Source organism: Rana temporaria, chromosome 1 (genome assembly GCF_905171775.1).
Source record: "Rana temporaria chromosome 1, aRanTem1.1, whole genome shotgun sequence".
Taxonomy (NCBI): Eukaryota; Metazoa; Chordata; class Amphibia; order Anura; family Ranidae; genus Rana; species Rana temporaria.
Genome location: NC_053489.1, coordinates 409,746,221 through 409,766,389, shown reverse-complemented (window position 1 = coordinate 409,766,389; position 20,169 = coordinate 409,746,221). Strand labels below are relative to the sequence as shown.

Genomic DNA, 20,169 nt, shown 5'->3' with positions numbered 1-20,169 from the left:
GGTATCACCTGAGGCTAGTAACTTTACTGGGTATATATCAGGGTTTACAACCACTTTAAGGCCACTTTCAGATGGGCATTTCAATGAGATCTGCCTGAAAAACAGGCAGACCTGATTGGAAGGTCCATGCAGCCCTATGGACAGGCAGGTGTAAACAAACGTGTGTACTTTTATACTAGCCTACCTCCAGATCCAATCAGGTCCACTAAAACAAAACAGAAGAGGGCTGCGCCCTTTTCAGTTTTGGCAGACTGGCAATCCCTGACCTCTCTAACTGTATAAGAAGTATTTCACAGGTCCTCAAGATCACAACAAAGATTAAGTTGGTTTTGGTTGTTTTTTTAAGGCTGGTGATAAATGGGCATTTTTTTGCAGAGATTAATTGCTGGTACCAAATGCTAATGCCAGCAATTAGCAGTGATTTGTAGCTAGTGTTTTAATCATAGAGTAGCTGATTGTTTGCTACAATAGAGGGTTAATTTAACTATTGGTTTTGCTGCCGAGCCAAAACGCTGATGAATCTTGATCACTTAGCAATCAAGAAACAAATCACTCTCACTAGTTGTAACGCCATAAAAAATCATTACAAATTTCTTACCTACAAATCACTATAAAAAAAGGATGGGGGGACTAATTGCTGCAAGAAATTGTCATCAGCTTAGTAACATATGCTGTTTATTTACATGAATTGGCTGTTAGCCTGTCTTCTGCTCTACAAAGAAAATAGCTGAGATTTTAATGTCTTTCTTGTAAATGATGATGATACTGTACATAACTCCACAATTCCTATAGCTACAGAGGTGAATCAGGGCTTTTTTTTAATGCTTGTACTGCTTGTTCAGATAATGTAAACATTTTAGTGTGCACAGTCTGGGCTCAAGTTCACTTTTATGAATAAAACAATAAACATTATTGAATATTGACATTACACAGACTACTGATAGTAAACAAATATATACATTTCTATAATATCTAGTTATGTGGGAAAATCTACTAAAATGAATCTTCAAGACAGCATGTAATCTGTAGTGTACAATAACTTACTTCAAAATTAACCTTTTCAAACTCAGCCACTGAACTCAAATTTTCCTCGCCATCCCCTTCGAGGCAGTGGGTGAGATCTCTGCACCACATGAGCTGAGAAATTGTCAGCACCACCTAGAAAGCAAATAACAACGAGCCAAAACAATGCTATTAGTGAATTATTGTCTTGTGAACTTGAAGTGACCTGCTCATTAAGTTTTTTCTATTGAATATTTGAGCTGTAATGGTCTATGCCAGGGATATGCAATTAGCGGACCTCCAGCTGTTGCAAAACTACAAGTTCCATGATGCCTCTGACTCTGGTGTCATGCTTGTGGCTGTCAGAGTCTTGCTATGCCTCATGGGACTTGTAGTTCAGCAACAGCTGGAGGTCCGCTAATTGCATATCCCTGGTCTATGCTAACTTGATTTATAGCTGATATATTACCTGAGAGGGATGTCCAGCAACTACCCACTCCACTCTGCTTTTATTCTGATAATCAGCTATAGCGGCTTTACTTAGACGTCTCAGGGAACTGAACATAGCCTCCTCCACCTTGCCCAACCAGTCTTCAACATTTCCTCTGGCTTTGAGCCCTTTGCCCAAGCTCACCTAGTAAAAAACAGTTACATCATTTACTGTCAGCAGAAATATACTATGAAAAGGATAAGAATCAAAAAAGAACCATAAACCTTAAAAGGTAAAAAGACAAAAATATATCAAAAGAAACATACCTAACTAGTATCTTAAAGTGTGGAAGTAAACCCTCTTATCGTTTTTAGCCAAGGAAGCTTCCATCTTGGCCTCTGTTTGAGCTACAACTGCCATGATGCCATGTGATCAGCTATGACACCAGCCATTGGCTGGTTTGCAAGTTTGGTTGAGAGCATGTGCTGGAAATGTAACAGTTTTATGAAGCTGTTAAATGGATGGGTTTAATTTCCGCTTTAACATGACACTTTTTAGTTTTGGGTTAATGAGCAGCTGCCTGCATTACTTTTTAAAGTACATTTTCAGACAAAAATACTTCAATTTAAATATATTTATCAATAGCCACAAATGATATAAACTCACTTTGTGTGTACCCAAATTCATTTCAATCCCAGATATTATCATGTAAGTAGCAGTAGCATCATCACTGTTCTGCACATGGCCTGCACAGACAGCAGGGCTGTGGGAGAGATCATGTAGGTCCACCTACTATAAGTTGTCTGCAGAAAACTAGAGGAGGGGAAAAGACCAGCCACCCTGCACAAAGAGAGAGAGAGAGAGCAGTGGCTGGTCTTTATTACAGATGATCCCTGCACAGATGCAAAGGGCAGGAGATTTTTCATGCTGCATTACTGGAAGAATTACCCAAGGGACACCAAGATTCAAGTAAGAATGTGATGTATGCTGGATTATTAAAGCGGTAGTATACTGCTGCTGCTGCTGCTGCAAAAAAAAAAACTTTCCCCTGTAAGACAAATGCATAATGTGCTAGTATGCATCACATATTAGCACATTATACAAGGCTTACCCTAAAACAAATCCTTCCAGTGACGAGCTGTCAGAGGGCTTCCACATTTACCCAGTCTTCATTTCAGGTTTGTGGCCCCTGGCGACATGAGTGGCCAGGTATGCAATGATGTCACTCCCACATGTGCTTGAAGAGCCCTCGTTTACAACAACAGCTCTAAGGGTCCGGCACCAGATGCCAGACCTTCAGACAGCATGCGCCGGTGACGTCACCGGCTGAATGCACCCTGAATATCTCCTAAACAGTGCAGATTAAGGAGATATTCACTGTGTCTACAGGAAAGCCATATTGTAGGCTTTTCTTGTAGGTACAGTAAAAAAAATTGGTTTACTACACACAAGTTGTATTTTTAGAAGGAATATGTAAGTCATTAATATCAACCCCATATTTCTACCTGGAAAGGTTCATTTTAAAGTAAAGCTGCCAACACAGTCCTTCATCTTACAATAATTTTGGTCTACCTATTATCCTGAGCCAATGGTCTCAAAACCATCTGAATGGACAGTAAAAGAAAATTCAGAAGTTATTATACAAATACTTGTTCGGGGTCAGCGTTGCAAAATATTGAAGCCAAAGAGTCAACATGATAGAAAGGCAAACAGGATTTAAGACGGAAGGTTCAGCAATGACAGCCCCCATGTTTCCTCACCCTTTAAAGTATATGTAAAGCCCAAACATGTTTTTTTTTCTTTTGGATAGAGTAAGGCCTCGTACACACGATAGGTTAACCAGAGGACAACGGTCTGAAGGACCGTTTTCATCGGTCAAAACCGATCGTGTGTGGGCTCCATAGGTTATTTAACCATAGGTTAAAAAAAGCCAACTTGCTTTAAAATTAACCGATGGATTCCTAACCGATAGGTCAAAACCGATCGTTAGTAGGCACAACCATCGGTTAAAAATCCACACATGCTCAGAATCAAGTCGACGCATGCTTGGAAGAATTAAACTTCATGTTTTTCAGCACGTCGTTGTGTTTTACGTCACCGCGTTCTGACACAATCGGTTATTTAACCACTTTAGCCCCGGGCCTGTTTTTCAGAGTCGGTGTTTACGAGACAAAACCATTTTTTTTTGCTAGAAAATTACTTAAAACCCCCAAACATTATATATATTTTTTTCTAACACCCTAGAGAATAAAATGGCAGTCAGTGCAATACTTTTTGTCACACCGTATTTGCGCAGCGGTCTTACAAGCACACTTTTTTTGGAAAAAATTCACTTTTTTAAATAAAAAAATAAGACAACAATAAATTTGGCCCAATTTTTTTATATATTGTGAAAGATAATGTTACGCCGAGTAAAATGATACCCAACATGTCACGCTTAAAAATTGCGCCTGCTCGTAGCATGGCGTCATTTTACCCTTAAAAATCTTGATAGGCGACGTTTAAAAAATTCTACAGGTTGCATTTTTTGAGTTACAGAGTAGGCTAAAATTATTGCTCTCGCTCCAACGATCGCGGCGATACCTCACTTGTGTGGTTTGAATACCGTTTTCATATGCGGGCGCTACTCGCGTATACGTTCGCTTCTACGCGCAAGCTCGTCGGGATGGGGCGCTTTAAAAAAATGTTTTTTGGGTTTTCGCATTTATTTTTATTTATTTTATAATTTTTAACACTGAAAAAAAAAAATTATCACTTTTATTCCTATTACAAGGAATGTAAACATCCCTTGTAATAGAAAAAAGCATGACAGGTCCTCTTAAATATGAGATCTGGGGTCAAAAAGACCTCAGATCTCATATTTAGGCTTAAATGCAAAAAAAAAGAAAAAATTTGGAAATGTAATTTTTTCAAATAAAAAAAAAAAATGTTTCTTTAAGAGGCTGGGCGGGACTGACGTCTTGACGTCACTTCCGCCCAGCAGAGCTATGGGGACGGGCGAAGGAGATTTTTCCTTCAGTCTCGTCCCCGCTCAGCTAGCGAACGGTCGCGATCCCCTCCGCCGCTACTGACGGCTACGGTAATCGGCGGAGGGCGCGGGAGAGCGGTGGGAGGGGGGGGCCTCTCCCGCCACCGATAACGGCGATCTCGCGGCGAATCCGCCGCGGAGACCGCCATTATCGTTTACACGGCCGCCCACAGAAGAGATGAATATCTCGATTGTGGCAGCAGCTGCTGCCGTTACCGAGATATTCATCTTTAAAGTGAGGACGTATAACGACGGTGGGCGGTCGGCAAGTAGTTAACCTATGGTGTATAGGCGTGACGGACCATCAGTCAGCTTCATCGGTTAACCTATGACAACGGTCCTTCAGACCGTTGTCCTCTGGTTAACCTATCGTGTGTACGAGGCTTAAGGAGTAATTAGAACCTGTGTCCCATTGTAGAAATTTCTCGACACTTTTGTCCCACAGACCCAACAGGAAGTGAAAGGAAACCTCTTCAAAGTAAGTAAAACACCCTTTTTAGACAGTTGTCATCAGAACACTTGTCCCAATCTGTAGATGTATCTTCTGTTCCCACTGTTCTGTTGACAACCCAAATGTTTGACTGTCCCTCACTTTCGGGGCTGATGAGAGCAGTCATTGCCTACATAAAGTAGTCATAAATTCAAAGAATTGGTTTACCAAGGATTTACAATACCTTCATAACAGATATGCATAAATAACTTCCTTAAAGTTTGACATCATTCTTTCTAAGTGGTACAAAGAGATCTTTCATTAAGCAGCCCCATGTTTTCGGCTCAGCAAAAGATCCAAAAAAAACAAGCCTTACTCTCTCTCCTTCAGGTGACAACATGGCCAATATATCATTGGTGAAAACTTTCTCCTGGTCCCCATCTGATGGTGCCGCCGTGGCAAACTCAAGTCTGGCAATTGCATCAAAGCACTTCCTTAGGTGAGGCTGGACAGCCTGGGGATTGCGAGTCTGGGCTAGTATTTCTAATAATTCATCATTAGACAGGAAGTAAAACCTGTATAAAAATACAATACAGATACCAAGATCAACACCTGAATTCACAAAATGTGTGACAGCATCTAATGCAAGTATCTTTAATCACCTTGGTTCATCAACCCCTTTCAGATTGAATATAATAAATGCTACTTTAACGAACAATTACTGCCCTTCATGGACAAATCATACATTTGTTTTAGGTTCATAACAGATTTCTTTTACAAAATCAAAAATTACTTGGTGCTCTCACTTATTCTGAGCATTTCCATTGAGTTCAGCCTGTTTTTTTTTTTTTTTTTTTTGCCAATCAGTTGAGCAGTAAACTAAATAATGCACAGTATAATAGGGACAATCTGCTTAATTAACAAAGAAGTTTGTTAATGACCTTGGGAACACAGCGCGTTTGGATTCCAAATAAGCCTCCAGGCATTTCTGAATCTGATCAAGGAGTGTGTTGTTATTTTGAAATGTCTCCAGAAGACCTAAGCAGGAAGGAACATTATATTAATTAAATCATTTCCAGTAGCCTCACGCATTATGCAATATAAAAAAAACTCACACAAGAATTATTTTAATAACAAGCTGTGTGGATAAAATGCATGTATTATGCAATATTATATCTAATAGAAAACAATTTTATTCTAATGAAGTTCTAGTACACAAATGGTGCAATGGGGGTCATTTACGAAAGGCAAATCCACTTTGCACTACAAGTGCAAAGTGAACTTGAAATTGCACTGAAAGTGCACTTGGAAGTGCAGCCACTGTAAATCTGAGGGGTAGATCTGAAATGAGGGGAAGCTCTGCTGATTTTATCATCCAATGATGTGCAAGCTAAAATACTGTTCTTTATTTTCCTTACATGCCCCCCTAGGATCCACAGCGACTGCACTTCCAAGTGCACTTTCAGTGCAATTTAAAGTGCACTTTGCACTTGTTGTTTGCACTTGTAGTGCAAAGTAGATTTGCCTTTAGTAAATAACCCCCATTGTTACATTAAATACAGAAATGATTGTTATTCAGATAAGGATTTTGCTGATGCACATTCTCTAAAAGCCAGAGAGTACCCTTTACTGGTTTTCTTCATAAACATCATAAACATCATACTCAAGGTAATGGGAAGTTTTTGGGGGTAGTAAACAGCAAGCTCTTGGTTTGTTTCAAACCAACCTAACAGAAAACATGGAGATAAAATCACCACTGATCACATGTCAAGCAAAATAGGTCTTGTGTTTTCATGCCTTTTCTTTTTTTGTGTGTGATTTTTTCGTTTCGTTTTTCTATAAAACCATCTAAATATTTGCATTGCTGAGGTGGCCAGCTATCATTTTCCTTAAAGTGGTTGTAAAGTCTTAGGGCCAGATTCTCGTAGAATCCGCTGCGGCGTATCGTAAGCCATTTATACCACGCCGCCGCAACTTGCTGGAGCAAGTGCCGTATTCTCAAAGCACTTGCTCCGTAGTTTGCGGCAGCGTAGTGTAAATGGCCCGGCGTTAGGCCACGTAATTCAAAGGGGGCGGCTTGTATTTAAATTAACCCCCCCCCCCCCCGAGACGATCGCACTTTGCATGCCCCGGCCGTAAAAATAGCCCAGTGCGCATGCTCCAGCTCATGACGGAAAACGTCATTGAATCCGACGTGAGCGTCATTAACGTAAAGCCCTATTCGCGAATGACTTAGTAAAACGACGGAAACGACGGAAAAAGACGACGCTGTCCCGACGCCATACTTAACATGGCATACGACGGACCTTCGTAAACTTACCCCTCATATAGCAGGGGTAAGTTTACGCTTACGGAAACAACATAAACGACGACGAGGCGGCGCAAAAACGTTCAGGAATCGGCGTATCAGGCTCATTTGCATAGACAAATGAGAAATCGTCGTAAACGCCATCTAGCGGCCAGCGTGGAATTACATCTAAAATCCGACAGTGTAAGTGACTTACACCTGTCGGATCTACGCCGTATCTATGCGTAAATGATTCTAAGAATCACTCGCATAGATACCCGGGCTCAGAAACAGAGATACGACGGTGTATCTTGAGATACACCGTTGTATCTCTTTTGAGAATCTGGCCCTTAAGGTTTATCATCTTAAGGCATTCTATGCATTAAAGGTGAATAACCTTCTGTGCTGCAGCTCCCCCCAGACTCCCCTTTTTTTTTTTACCTGAGCCCGATCCGATCCAGAGATGTGCACGAGAGCAGTGGCTCCAGTCTCTGTCACTCTCCTCATTGGACAGATTGATAGCAGCAGGAGCCATTGCCTCCCGATGCTGTCAATCAAAAGCTGTGACTCGGGAGCGGGGGGCGGGGCTGGGTCCCACTGTCTGTGTCAATGGAAGCAGCAGCTGGACTCGGGAGCGAGCCCACACGGGTGCCCCCATGAAAAGTGGCTTTCCGTAGGGGCACCCAATGAAGAGAAGGGGCTTGGAGCATCAGCGGGGCACCCCAGAAATAGAGGATCGAGGCTGCTCTGTGCAAAACTATTTCATAGAGCAGGTAAGTGTAGACATGTTTGTTATAAAAAAAAAAAACAGGGTCCCACCAGAAGCTGAAAATCACTCTAGTAGACACCACTACTTCAGTGATCTTCACTAGCTTCCTGGTCCCATGCTAAGTGGCTATCCTGCTGCATTGTGAATGCAGGAGGTTGTGTGATCGTCATGGGTGCAGTTCAGAGAATGCTTTGCATTTTCTCAATATATTCTCTAACTGGACAAGGTGGAAAACATGTCATCACTACCCCTGCTTCTCCACCTCGTCTAATCAGAAAATACTTTGGGGGTTATTTACGAAAGGCAAATCCACTTTGCACTACAAGTGCAAACTACAAGTGCATAGAATGCATTAAGGTAAAAAAAAAAAATTCCGCCTTTACCCGCTTTAACCTCCCTGGCGGTATGATTCTGTCTGGAATTACATACCAAAAGCGGTACAATTTTTTTCATGGAAATTTGGTGATATGTATTATAGGCCTGCAATTCTTAGTAATTACTTACTTAAACCTGACCAAAACAAGACTCTAGTAGACATTCCAGATGTGATAAATTTGAAACACAAACACATGAATTATAATTAATCAATAATATAAATTGTATTCAATAAAGCAATGAAAAATAAAGAAATTAGTCAAAGAAAGAAATTCAATACACATCCATAGTGTGAAAAAGTTTGAAGCAAGGAACTAGACAAAGTCCGACATTGCAATCTGGGCAATAGTACCTTGATTCTTTTCTGACTTTTTTCCCATTTTCATCCCTCTTGGAGCAGCAAACGACGCACATCCTGGTAGGCGCTAACTTTCGTGCGGTTGGCGGTACAAATTCTACAAAATAACGACCTGTCAGGCGTTCTGGATTCCCAACGTCAACAGAGCGTCGTCCGGGTCTGTTAGCAGATACTGATGGCGTCGGGTGATTGATAAAGATCTGCTCAGCCACCTTCCATAAAAAGTCAGAATGAACAAGAGGTATGTTCGTGTTTGCTTTATAAAGGATATAGGTGTTCCAAAGACATTGTTCAAGGAGATGCCTGAAAATCTTTTTGTAGTATTTCTTTTGTTGTTTTCGCATCGCCGGGTAAAATGTCATTGCCTGATCGGCTTGGTCGACACCTCCCATTGTGTGGTTATAGTCGATCACAACTTGTGGTTTCAGCACATCTTTTCCGTATTTTGTGCGGACCATGGCAGTGGAGGTGCTGTGCACGGTGCTCATGAGACACACGTCCTTTTTGTCTCGCCAGCGCATTGCCATCATTTTACCCTTTTGAAAGGCAATCATCTCTCCTTTTTTTATTAATTTCTTCTTGCCAAGCGTAGATGGCATGTCACGCCGGTTTGGCCTAACGGTACCATACCCATCCGTTTTATTGAGGAGCAATACCTCATAAAGTTCCGGTGACGTATAAAAATTGTCCGTTGTCACGCAGTATCCCTGGTTCAGTAATGGGTCCAGCAGTGAAAGGACAGACGATGTGGCTATCCCATAGCGGTTGTACCTCGGATTAAACTTTGTACCTTTCCCGGTGTAAATGACCACATTCCATATATACCCGGTGGATGATTCACAGAGCATATAAAATTTGATGCCAAAGCGCGCTCTTTTGGACGCAATAAATTGGATCCAACTCAGGCGTCCCTTGTAGGCCATCAGACTTTCATCCACACTGACATCCCTTTCTGGCACATAGGTCCGCTAAAAGTTGACGACAATCATCTGGCACACCTCCCAGATTTTTTTTAGCTTTGGCGCAGGATGCGTGGCCTCGTCAAATTCTTCGTTGTTGGCGAAGTGTAAGTTTTTCATAATTAGTGAAAAACGATACTCGGACATCACAGTGCCAAAAAATGTAGTGGCCAGCATCTTATTGGTGGTCCAGTACCATTTCTGGAGCGGTTTGCCCACCACCCCCTGAAGGATGAGGAGTCCCAGAAAATTCCAGATGTCCTCCTTAGTGACCGGTTCCCATTTTCTGGATCTGGAAAATCTGCCACGCAGCATAGCAGATTGCTGATCGTGGTAGCGATTGGTCTCCGTCACAATTTTTAAAATTACCTCCTCAGATAGAAAAAGTTTCAGGTACGCCAGAGGGTTGTCAGCCTCCACATCAACCTTCATCCCAGGAGATCCAGTGAATCGGAACCTCGGGGGCGCTGCCTGGTCCGCTTCGCTGTCTATAGGGCACCAAGTGCGCACATCACTCAGGTCAGGTGCGGGATCATCGACGGCGTCACTTTCTGGATCAGTGTCAGTGTCAGATCCAGATGACAAATCTCCCCACGATTCACTGTCGCTCTGATCTGCGATCAACTCCGTGTCGCTGCCGCTATCGCTATCGCTCAGCTGATCCAAAAGCGCATTTGGAGGACAGCGCTTTTTTGATGCCATTTTTTATAGGGTTTTAAATGGTTTTATTAGTCAAAAATGACAATGGCAAGGGGCAATGAAAGGGCACTGTGTCAGTTTTCAAAGTGATACAGTGTAATACTCTCAGATTACATTGTATCACCACCTTTTTATGTGTTTGTGTTGGTGCAACTTTTGAATTTCCCTCCCAGTTCCGTTCCCATGCACCATTGCGGTGCATGGGAACGGAACCAGGAAGTCAGATGAGCGATGGACGGCGCAGTGGGGGTCTCGGCGGCGATCACAGCAATGATAGATCATCGCTGGATTGCCTGGAGAAGGTAAGGAACACCGCTGCGCTCTCTGCACATCCACCCTGAGCGTGACTCGGGGATACCGATCGTAACATAAAAAACCAACCCCGAGTCACGCTCGGGTTTACCGCCAAGGGGGTTAAGTGGGTAAGTGTAATACTTACAGGTATTTCTTCACTCTTACACAGAACTCCCCCTGACAATGCCTTTGACTGAGTCATCTTTGCTCAGGTATCATTCAGGGCCAGCATCTACATCCATGGACTGAGATACTGGCTCAGAGATGACCAATCCTGTAAATCCTGATGCTTGGGCAGTAAATGGGTGTCCCAAATGTGACAGTTCAGCTCCCAGCTGCAGCCTCCAATCTGTTGACTTGTTAAGTTTGTTTGACCACAAATGGTGGCAAAGGTGGGGAGCTTGGGAGAGGAAATGTGTTCTCCTGGCTGCAGCAGGCTGATATTATCTCAGCTTTCTATTGGATCCCAAAGACAGTTTTTTGATGAGATAAGGTACATCTTTTTTCTCAATTACTGTATTTTGTTGATGTGTATATGGACATGTCAGAAATGTATTTATGCAGACCTAAGTTACAAACAGGTTAATTTTAACATGTTCTCTCTACCCCTCATCAACTATGGATTTCCAAAACAGACCTCAGATCAGAACATCTCCCTCTCCTAGATATCACAGTCTATGCCAAGCTTGATGGAGGTTCAGTTTCAGCTGGATAATGGTAGTGTAAGTTTACATATTTCTGTATGTTGGGGATGCCAGCTGTTTGTAGGTGACTATCTCTATGTTTATTACAAATGCACTAACTTTATTTAAAACAAAAAAAATGAAACTGATAACAATAAGGTATTATTTCATTCATGTCGACCTATGGATCCAATCTGCAAAGCAATGAATAGTGAATACCTGGTTGAGTAGCTGCTCTAAGAGCATTAGGTAAACGGTTCACTTTCCGCATTATTTCTTTCCAGGATTTATCCACTTGTATAAACATCTTGGCTTCAGCTGGTAGTTGCCTTTGGATATCAGGAGCGCTAAAAATACTTTCCAAGTACAGCCAGTTCCTTTGACAGGTCAGCCACTCATCCTAAAAAAGAATAAAGTGTAAAGTGCATGCTAATACCCAATAAATCAGTAAGTGCCAAGGGGAAATTTTAATCTGCAAAGCACATTAACCGATATTAACCAACCTGTTTTTTGTTTTACAAACATTAGATAAGAAAAAGATAAAAAAAACATATTCCGAACATCTCTGCAATACATTCACCATGTACTTTAAAAAGTACAAAAAAAAGGAAAATGTATATGAAATACTTACCGTAATTTTCCTTTCCTGATGGACTCCTTGGCAGCCTACGTGTGGGTTAATCCCGCCTCTCATACCTCATAGGACCCTACTCCCATAAAGCTTTGCTTCTAGCCATAGACTGTGTTCCATAATATAGCCTACTCCAGCAAAGGGAGGGAACTCCTGCTGCCATGGAGTCCATCAGGAAAGGAAAATTACGGTAAGTATTTCAAATAAATTTTCCTTTTTCCTGACAGACTCCATGGCAGCCTACGTGTGGGAAATGACTAGCCATACACACCCGGGTGGGCAATTGCTGGTTAAAGAAAAGATTTAATTGACATTGTCAACAGATAAAACATGTAAACCAAAATTAACCGACGATAAAGAAGCCGGTTCTACGCAATAGTGCGTCATAAATGTATTTAACGACGACCAAGAGGCCGCTTTGCAGATCACTTCAGGGCAAACATGTCAGGCAGCCGCCCATGATGTGGAGACGCTCCGAGTGGAATGAGCGGTTACCGCTTCAGGAGGAGCCAACCGTTTTGCCTTATAAGCCCTTTGGATAGCTTGGACGATCCACGCTGCAATGGTTCTGGAGGAAGCACGCATTCCTTTGTTTTTCCCATGAAAAGAAACAAACAAATGATCAGATTGTCGGAAGGACGCTGTAGCCTCCAAATATTGTTTCAGGACTTCGCCAACATCCAGAGGATGAACATTAGAGTTCTCAGAGGATCGAAAAGTGGGAAGGACAATTTCCTGGTTTTCATGAAAAATTGATGTTACCTTTGGCTTGGATCCCAACATTGGGATCAACACAACACGGTCCGGAAAGAAAGTAAGGAATGGTTCTTTGGATCCTAGAGAACCAATTTCAGAGGCCCTTTTAGCAGATGCTATGGCAACAAGAAAGACAACCTTAAGGGAAAGATCTTTGATAGATAGATGATCCGAGTGTCGATTTTTTGAGAAAAAATCCAAGACCAATGGGAGATCCACTTGGAGAACCTTGGTTTCCTTAGAGGTCTCAGCCTCATAGCACCTTTAAAGAATTGTCTGACAAGGGTGTGTCTAGCCCAGGCTATTCCTGTGAAGGCAGAGATTGCTGAAACTTGAACCCTCAAGGAGCTGACTGATAATGGTAGATCAAGCCCTGTCTGGAGAAAACCTAAAATGTCTTGAACTCTGGGATCTTTAGGAGAACCGTTCATGGAGGAGGTGTAGTCCGCAAACTTAGACCATATTCTTGGATAGACCTTGTTGGTGCTTGCTCTCCTAGCATTTAAAAAAGTAGAGATTGCTTGGCTTGGGCAACCTAGTGCTTCCAGCCTTTCCCTCTCAAAAACCAGGCCATCAGATGTAGATGGGTCGGACAAGGGTGAGGGGTTGCTCCCTGCAACAGGAGGTCTGGTCTGGTTGGGAGCAGAACTGGATCCCGGAAGCTCAGCTGGAACAGCAACGGAAACCATGGTCTGTTGGGCCAGTAAGGAATTATCGCCACTATCTCGACTTCCTCCCACCTGAGTATCGACAGGAACCGGAGAATAACCGGAACTGGGGGAAAGGCATAGGCTCTGTGGAACAACCATTGATCTGTTAGGGCATCCACCCCGAACGCTTGGGGACAGCGACTCCTCGTGTAAAACTTCTCCAGCTTGAAGTTGCACGGAGATGCAAACAGGTCTACTTCCGGTACGAATCCTAGTGACAGGATCCAGCTGAAAACCTCACTGTGGAGAGACCACTCATTGTTGTCGAGTGACGTTCTCGAGAGGAAATCTGCCTGTAGATTCTGAGCTTCGGGGAGATAAACCGCTGTCAGATCAGCCAAATGTGTCTGCGCCCATGACATGATCGGATCTACCTCCCTCAGTAGGGACTGTGAGTGCCCCCTTGTCTCTTTATGTACGACACAGCTGTCGTATTGTCCATTCTTAGAAGGACTGACGACCCCTTTATTAGATGAATGAAGGCTTGAAGGGCACAGAAGGCTGCACAGAGTTCCAGGACATTGGATACCACCTTCCGGGACGGAAAGTCCCACTTCCCTTGAGCTACTTCCTTCAGGCAAAGAGCACCCCAGCCCCTGCTGCTGGCGTCGGATGTAATTGTGAATCAAGAGACGGGGGCTATGGAGAGACAGTTGAGGAGGTTCTTCTGCACAAGCCACCAGAGAAGACTTTCCCGCATCGACCAGGTTATCCGTATCAAATGATCCAGAGATCTTGGATACCATTGTTGGAGAAAACCCTTCTGGAAGGGACGCATTTTCCACTGTGCCCATCTCATCATGGGAATTGTAGACACCATGGTGCCTACTATTTTGAGACAAAGTGAGGCTTTGAGGAAAGGGGATTCCAATGCTAGACGAATCCTGTCCCGAACTACTGGGATTTTTTCCAAGGGTAAGGAAATGGTACTCTGAAACGTATTGAATTGGGCACTGAGGAAGACTAGGGACTATGTGGGTTCTAGATGACTCTTCTTCCTGTTTAGAAGCCAACCTAACTCAGTTAGAGTGAGAATGACCTGGGCCAATGTATCAATAGTTGCTCCCTGTTCTATGAAAGTAATAGCAGGTCGTCCAGATAGTGATGTAGACGAATACCTTTCGTTCTGATTAAGGCTACGACAGCCAGTAAGAGCTTTGAAAATACTCGAGGCGATGTTGTAAGCCCGAACGGGAGACAAGTAAACTGGAGGTGAGTACTGCCTACTGCAAACCGAAGGTATTTCTGAAACTCTACCGCTACTGGGACATGAAAGTAGGCGTCTTTCAAGTCGATTGATACAAGCCAATCGCCCGGTAGAATCATCTGAGTAATGACTCCATTTTGAATTTTTCCTTTTTGATAAAGGTATTTAGATGTGTCAGGTCTATCACTGGCCTCCAGAAAACGGTCTTTTTTAGAACCATGAACAGGGGCGAGTACATCCCTTGAAATTTTTCTGCCGTTGGCACCTGTACGTCGGCGCCTTGGGCTAAAAGAGTGTTTGTGTATGTTAGAAGGATTTGTTTTTTCTCTTCTGAGCAGGGTAGAGTTGTGGGAACAAACTGAAGTATAGGTGGGTTGACAAACGTCCAAGAGTGACCTGAGGATACTGTTTTGATCGTCCAAAAATCTTTTATCGAGGCTGCCCAGAATTGCAGAAGCCGAGCTCCAAATTGTTCCGTCTGAGCCGACCCTATATCAAAAAGACTTAGGGGCGTCACGCCCACCAGAAGTAGCCCCTTTTGTGGGCTTCTGACCAGAAGGCTGGTTTCTCCTCCAGTTCTTCCTGAATTCTCTACCAGGTTTGTACCGACGAGCATCTCTCGAACGATCCTGATCTTGTCTGGGAAAAAACTTTCTTTGACTAAAGGGATGACGATCCTGGGGAAGTAACCCTGACTTACCCCCTGTGGCATGGGTGATAGCACTATCGAGTTTATTCCCAAACAGGGAAGCCCTCTGAAAAGGAATCCTACACCATGCCTGCTTAGAGGCTGGGTCAGCTACCCAAGGACGAAGCCATAGAGCGCGTTTAGCTGTGACAGAAGAGAGCATGACCCGTGCCACTGAACGGATAATATCCAGGGAAGCTTCACCCAGAAAAGCAGACGCCATTCTTAGTTCATGGACTGGCAAGTCTCTGACCATATGTTCAGACAGATTTGACAAGGTAGAATCCACTTCATCTGTCCAGGCTTCCATTACCTTGGAGAGGGCTGCAAGGGCCAAGGCTGGTTTACAGGCCATACCTGCTGTAATATATATGCGTTTGAGATCCGTATCAATCTTCCTATCCAAACCATCTTTAACCACTTCCCGCCCGGCCTATGGCCGATTTACGTCCGGGAAGTGGTTATGAAATCCTGACAGGACGTTCTAGAACGTCCTGCAGGATTTCATGCCGCGCGCGCCCGTGGGGGCGCGCATCGCGGCGATCGGTGATGCGGGGTGTCAGTCTGACACCCTGCATCTCCGATCTCGGTAAAGAGCCTCCGGCGGAGACTCTTTACCACGTGATCAGCCGTGTCCAACCACGGCTGATCACGATGTAAACAGGAAGAGCCGTCGATGGCTCTTCCTCACTCGCGTCTGACAAACGCGAGTAGAGGAGAGCCGATCGGCGGCTCTCCTGACAGGGGGGGTTCGCGCTGATTGTTTATCAGCGCAGCCCCCCCTCGGATCGCCACACTGGACCACCAGGGATGCCCACCCTGGAGCACCAGGGTGGGCAAAAAAAAAAAATGCCAGCAAAAAAAAAAAAAAAAGTCTAAAAAAAATATAAAAAAAAAAGCATTAGAAAAAAGATGCCAGTCAGTGTCCACAAATGGGCACTGACTGGCAACCTGTCAAAAATCAGTGCTGCCACCCCAGTGTCCATCAGCGCCACCCCAGTGTCCATCAGCGCCACCCCAGTGTCCATCAGTGCCACCCCACAGTGCCCATCCATGCCCAGTGCCCACCTATCAGTGCCCATCTGTGCCACCCATAAGTATCCATCAGTGCCGCCCATGAGTGCCCATCTGTGCCGCCTATGAGTGCCCAGTGCCGCCTATGTGTGCCCATCAGTGCCGCCTATGTGTGCCCATCAGTGCCGCCTACGTGTGCCCATCAGTGCCGCCTATGTGTGCCCATCAGTGCCGCCTATGTGTGCCCATCAGTGCCACCTATGTGTGCCCATCAGTGCCGCCTATGAGTGCCCATCAGTGTCGCATACCAGCGCCGCCAATCAGTGCCACCTCATCTGTGCCCGTCAGTACTACCTCATCGATGTCCATCAGTGCCATCTCATCGGTGCCCATTAGTGCCGCCATATCAGTGCCCGTAATTGAAAGAGAAAACTTATTTACAAAAAAATTAACAGAAAAAAATAAAAATGTATTTTTTTTTCCAAATTTTCAGCCTTTTTTTAGTTGTTGCGCAAAAAAAAAAAATCGCAGAGGTGATCAAATACCACCAAAAGAAAGCTCTATTTGTGGGGAAAAAAGGACGCCAATTTTGTTTGGGTACAGTGTAGCATGACCGCGCAATTGCCATTCAAAGTGCGACAGTGCTGAAAGCTGAAAATTGGCTTGGGCGGGAAGCTGCGTAAGTACCTGGTATGGAAGTGGTTAAAGGAAACGGTATCTTCCAGAGGCAGAGTAACATGTTTCACTAACCTCATTAAAGTGGCGTCAACCAAGGGAGCAGATTCTAAATGTTTCACTTCTTCACTTTTGAACGGATACATTTTTGCTACTTTAGAAAGCAATGAATTCTTCCTTTCTGTGGCAGTCCACTCGTCAGTGATCATTTCTCCAAGTTCCCCCAGGAGGGGAAAACTGGGACGCTCCTTCTTGAGGTGTTTGAAATACTTCCTCTGTTTGGAAGGTGCTTCAACCGGATCTTCCCATTTTAAAGCGGCATTTACAGCTTTGACCAAATTTGGAACAAGAGAAAAATCAAATCCTGCGGAATTGACAATACTTTCCACTTCACTAGTGGAGGACAAACTTGGGGAGCGATTACACTGAGATGGACCCGGCATTTCAGAGTCATCCTGCACGAGAACTGGAGCTGGAACAATTGGAGAAGGAATGCTACAGTTGGGATCAGGTTGGTTCAGGGATTCCTGGACCACTTTTCTGACCAGAGCCTCCACTTGTTGATCTCCATCCACCCTTTCTCTTGCAGCTTGAGCGTAACAGGGATCACAGAAGGATTTGCCTTCCGGAAACCTGAGCTCTGCATCCCCAGCAAGCCTTTCTCCCAGAATGGCTGGAATGGCGGTGAGAATGACGGTCAGACGTGGACTTAGATTTTTCACCACGATGTTTGGAAGGTGATCTGGGACATCTAGAGCTTGACCTGGAATGACGATGTTGTGATCTAGAAACATCAATCTCTTCATGAACTGAGGGCTGTCGATCAGACCTAGAAGGGCTGACGGTGAAGGAAAAAAAAAATGAAAAACTTGCACCTAAAAAAAAACCCAAAACAGACAGGTAGAGGAAAGAAAAAATTCCATCCTACCTGCGGCGTAAGGGTTGGCCACTGGGGGGCGGTGACACATTCATAGCAGTAGGGATACACACTGTAAGTAATGCATCAAAACAACTATAAGGGCAAGGCATATAAAAAAAACAATATAACAGTGGTAACAGAGTGCCACAAGGCACCTACCTTGATCAGCAAGTATTGCGCCTGAAAAGCAGAAAAATGAGCCAGGAGAATCCCCAAATTAGCTGCATCTGCTTTTTAAAACTGCTGCACTCTGATGACGTCACCACGCCCGCCGTGTACGCCGCGCGCCCGCGCTGTGTCCGGCATGACCTCGAGTACCTCGCACGCATGCGCGAAAGCGGTACCAACCCTAACTGCGCACGCGCGAACCGGAGGAGGCACGCACACGCGCAGAAGGATACAGGAGGAAGAGACTGGAACGCAGGTGCGTTCCAGCAGCCATAACCCGGAAGGGTTTTAGGACAGTGTGGTGCAAACAGACAACAAACAAAAACAGCTGCCAATGTAGAAACAAAAAAAACGATACATTACCAAGGTACCATCTGATCCAGCCTGGGAGCAATGACGCTCAACACCGCACCATCCGGAGTACTGTCTGTAGGGGGAAGGCCTCCTGCTAATAGCCAGGACGTTTGGCCACAACAATGCTTGCCTGCCAATGGCTGGCTAGTAAGCTCCATAAGGCATTGGAATAAATACTGCCTGTGTCCACCCTGCTGGGACTTGCTGGACTTCAGAAAAAGTACTCTCCTGTACGTGCAACCACCAGGACTGGACCAAAGAAATCTTTTTATAAAAAGGTAAGACTACCTAGGTCCTAGGAGGAGGACAAAAAAGGAACACGGTCTATGGCTAGAAGCAAAGCTTTATGGGAGTAGGGTCCTATGAGGTATGAGAGGCGGGATTAACCCACACGTAGGCTGCCATGGAGTCTGTCAGAAAATGTTGTTTTGCCAGAAATCCAGTGAGCTGCTAACTTCCTGTAAGAAGCTGATAACATGGTGCCTCTTCTGTGCAATAAAAATGGTTTATTGGATTCTCTTAAAAACAATTAGGGTGGCATTTTGCATTGAATTTTTTATTAGATTATATTATATAAAACAAACATTGCCAAAACAAATTAATTGTAATAAAAACAGAGTTTTTATACCAAAAATGCCATAAAAATCATAAAAAAAAATAATCTCAATGAATAATTATGGTGAAATTCAGTACAGAGTTGCATTCAAATATTTAAAGTGCTTTAAAGTGCAGTGCTCAATCATACAGCAATAGCAAAATCCACCACTTGGTCTTTAATATCATTAAATATCTTGTACAGCAGCTTTTAAATCCAGTTTGGGTGATAGGGGTGGTGACTTTTAGCACAACAATTTTGTTACATTTCTGTTTTCAATCAAAAACCAGTGCTTGAAAATTAACATCAACAATTTATTGTAAGCTATTCTAACTTAATATTAATGTTTTTTCCAATTTAAGATATTTAGTTAGGGAAACCTAAATTAAAGTGGTTCCAAAGGCAGAGCGTGTTTTACCCCTTAATGAACACCACCACCCCCCAATACCACCCCCTTAAATACTTTGCCGATCTCAATCCAGCAATGTGCCCAAGAGCAGTGGCTCCCTCCACTCTCTCTCTCCTCACTGGCCATGGTTGCAGCAGAGGGAGCCATTGGCTATTGCTGCTGTCAATCGTAGCCTGTGAGGAAAGAGAAGGAGGGCCAAGCCAAGCCAATGTGTCAATTAGCAGAGTGTGGCTCGGGAACGAGCCATTACAAGTGCCCCCATAGCAAGCAGCTTGCTATGGGAGCAATTGAAAGGGGGGCATAGCCAGGAGCATCGGCAGGAGACCAGAAAAGAGAAAGATCAGGGCAGCTCTATGCAGCCACAACTATTGGAAAGAGCAGGTAGCTATAACATGTTTGTTATTAAAAAAAACTGTCAGTTTACAATCACTTTAAGTGAATCATATGAATTTACAATTTTATGTTGTGCTAACAAAACATTGCTCTCTCTCTCTCTCTATATATATATATATATATATATTGTAGCAGAGTGTTCCAGAGAGAGACAGGAAAAGTCCTGTTTGTGGTTTATACGTCTCCCAGGCTTCATTCATACACGTTCAGGGATCTTTTATCCATGGTCCAGTTCGGGTCTTGGTCCTCTTTCCCCAAGCTAATTTAAGCTTACCTGAACAGACAGCCTTTGCTCTCTGCCTGGGAAACACAGACACTGCTGGTCTGTGAGAGCAA

The 20,169-nt window shown here is 43.9% G+C and overlaps 1 protein-coding gene across 1 annotated transcript in view; it reads right to left on the bottom strand.

Moving 5' to 3' along the window:
• DNAH6 (dynein axonemal heavy chain 6) overlaps window positions 1-20,169 on the bottom strand; it is a 386,479-nt gene that overhangs the window by 238,074 nt on the left and 128,236 nt on the right. Inside the window, exons 22-26 of the mRNA XM_040324272.1 lie at window positions 11,534-11,714; window positions 5,832-5,928; window positions 5,267-5,465; window positions 1,472-1,636; window positions 1,045-1,158 (exon numbers count right to left, since the gene is read on the bottom strand). Of these exons, the coding sequence (XP_040180206.1) occupies window positions 1,045-1,158; window positions 1,472-1,636; window positions 5,267-5,465; window positions 5,832-5,928; window positions 11,534-11,714 (756 nt within the window). The remainder of the gene's footprint in view (window positions 1-1,044; window positions 1,159-1,471; window positions 1,637-5,266; window positions 5,466-5,831; window positions 5,929-11,533; window positions 11,715-20,169) is intronic.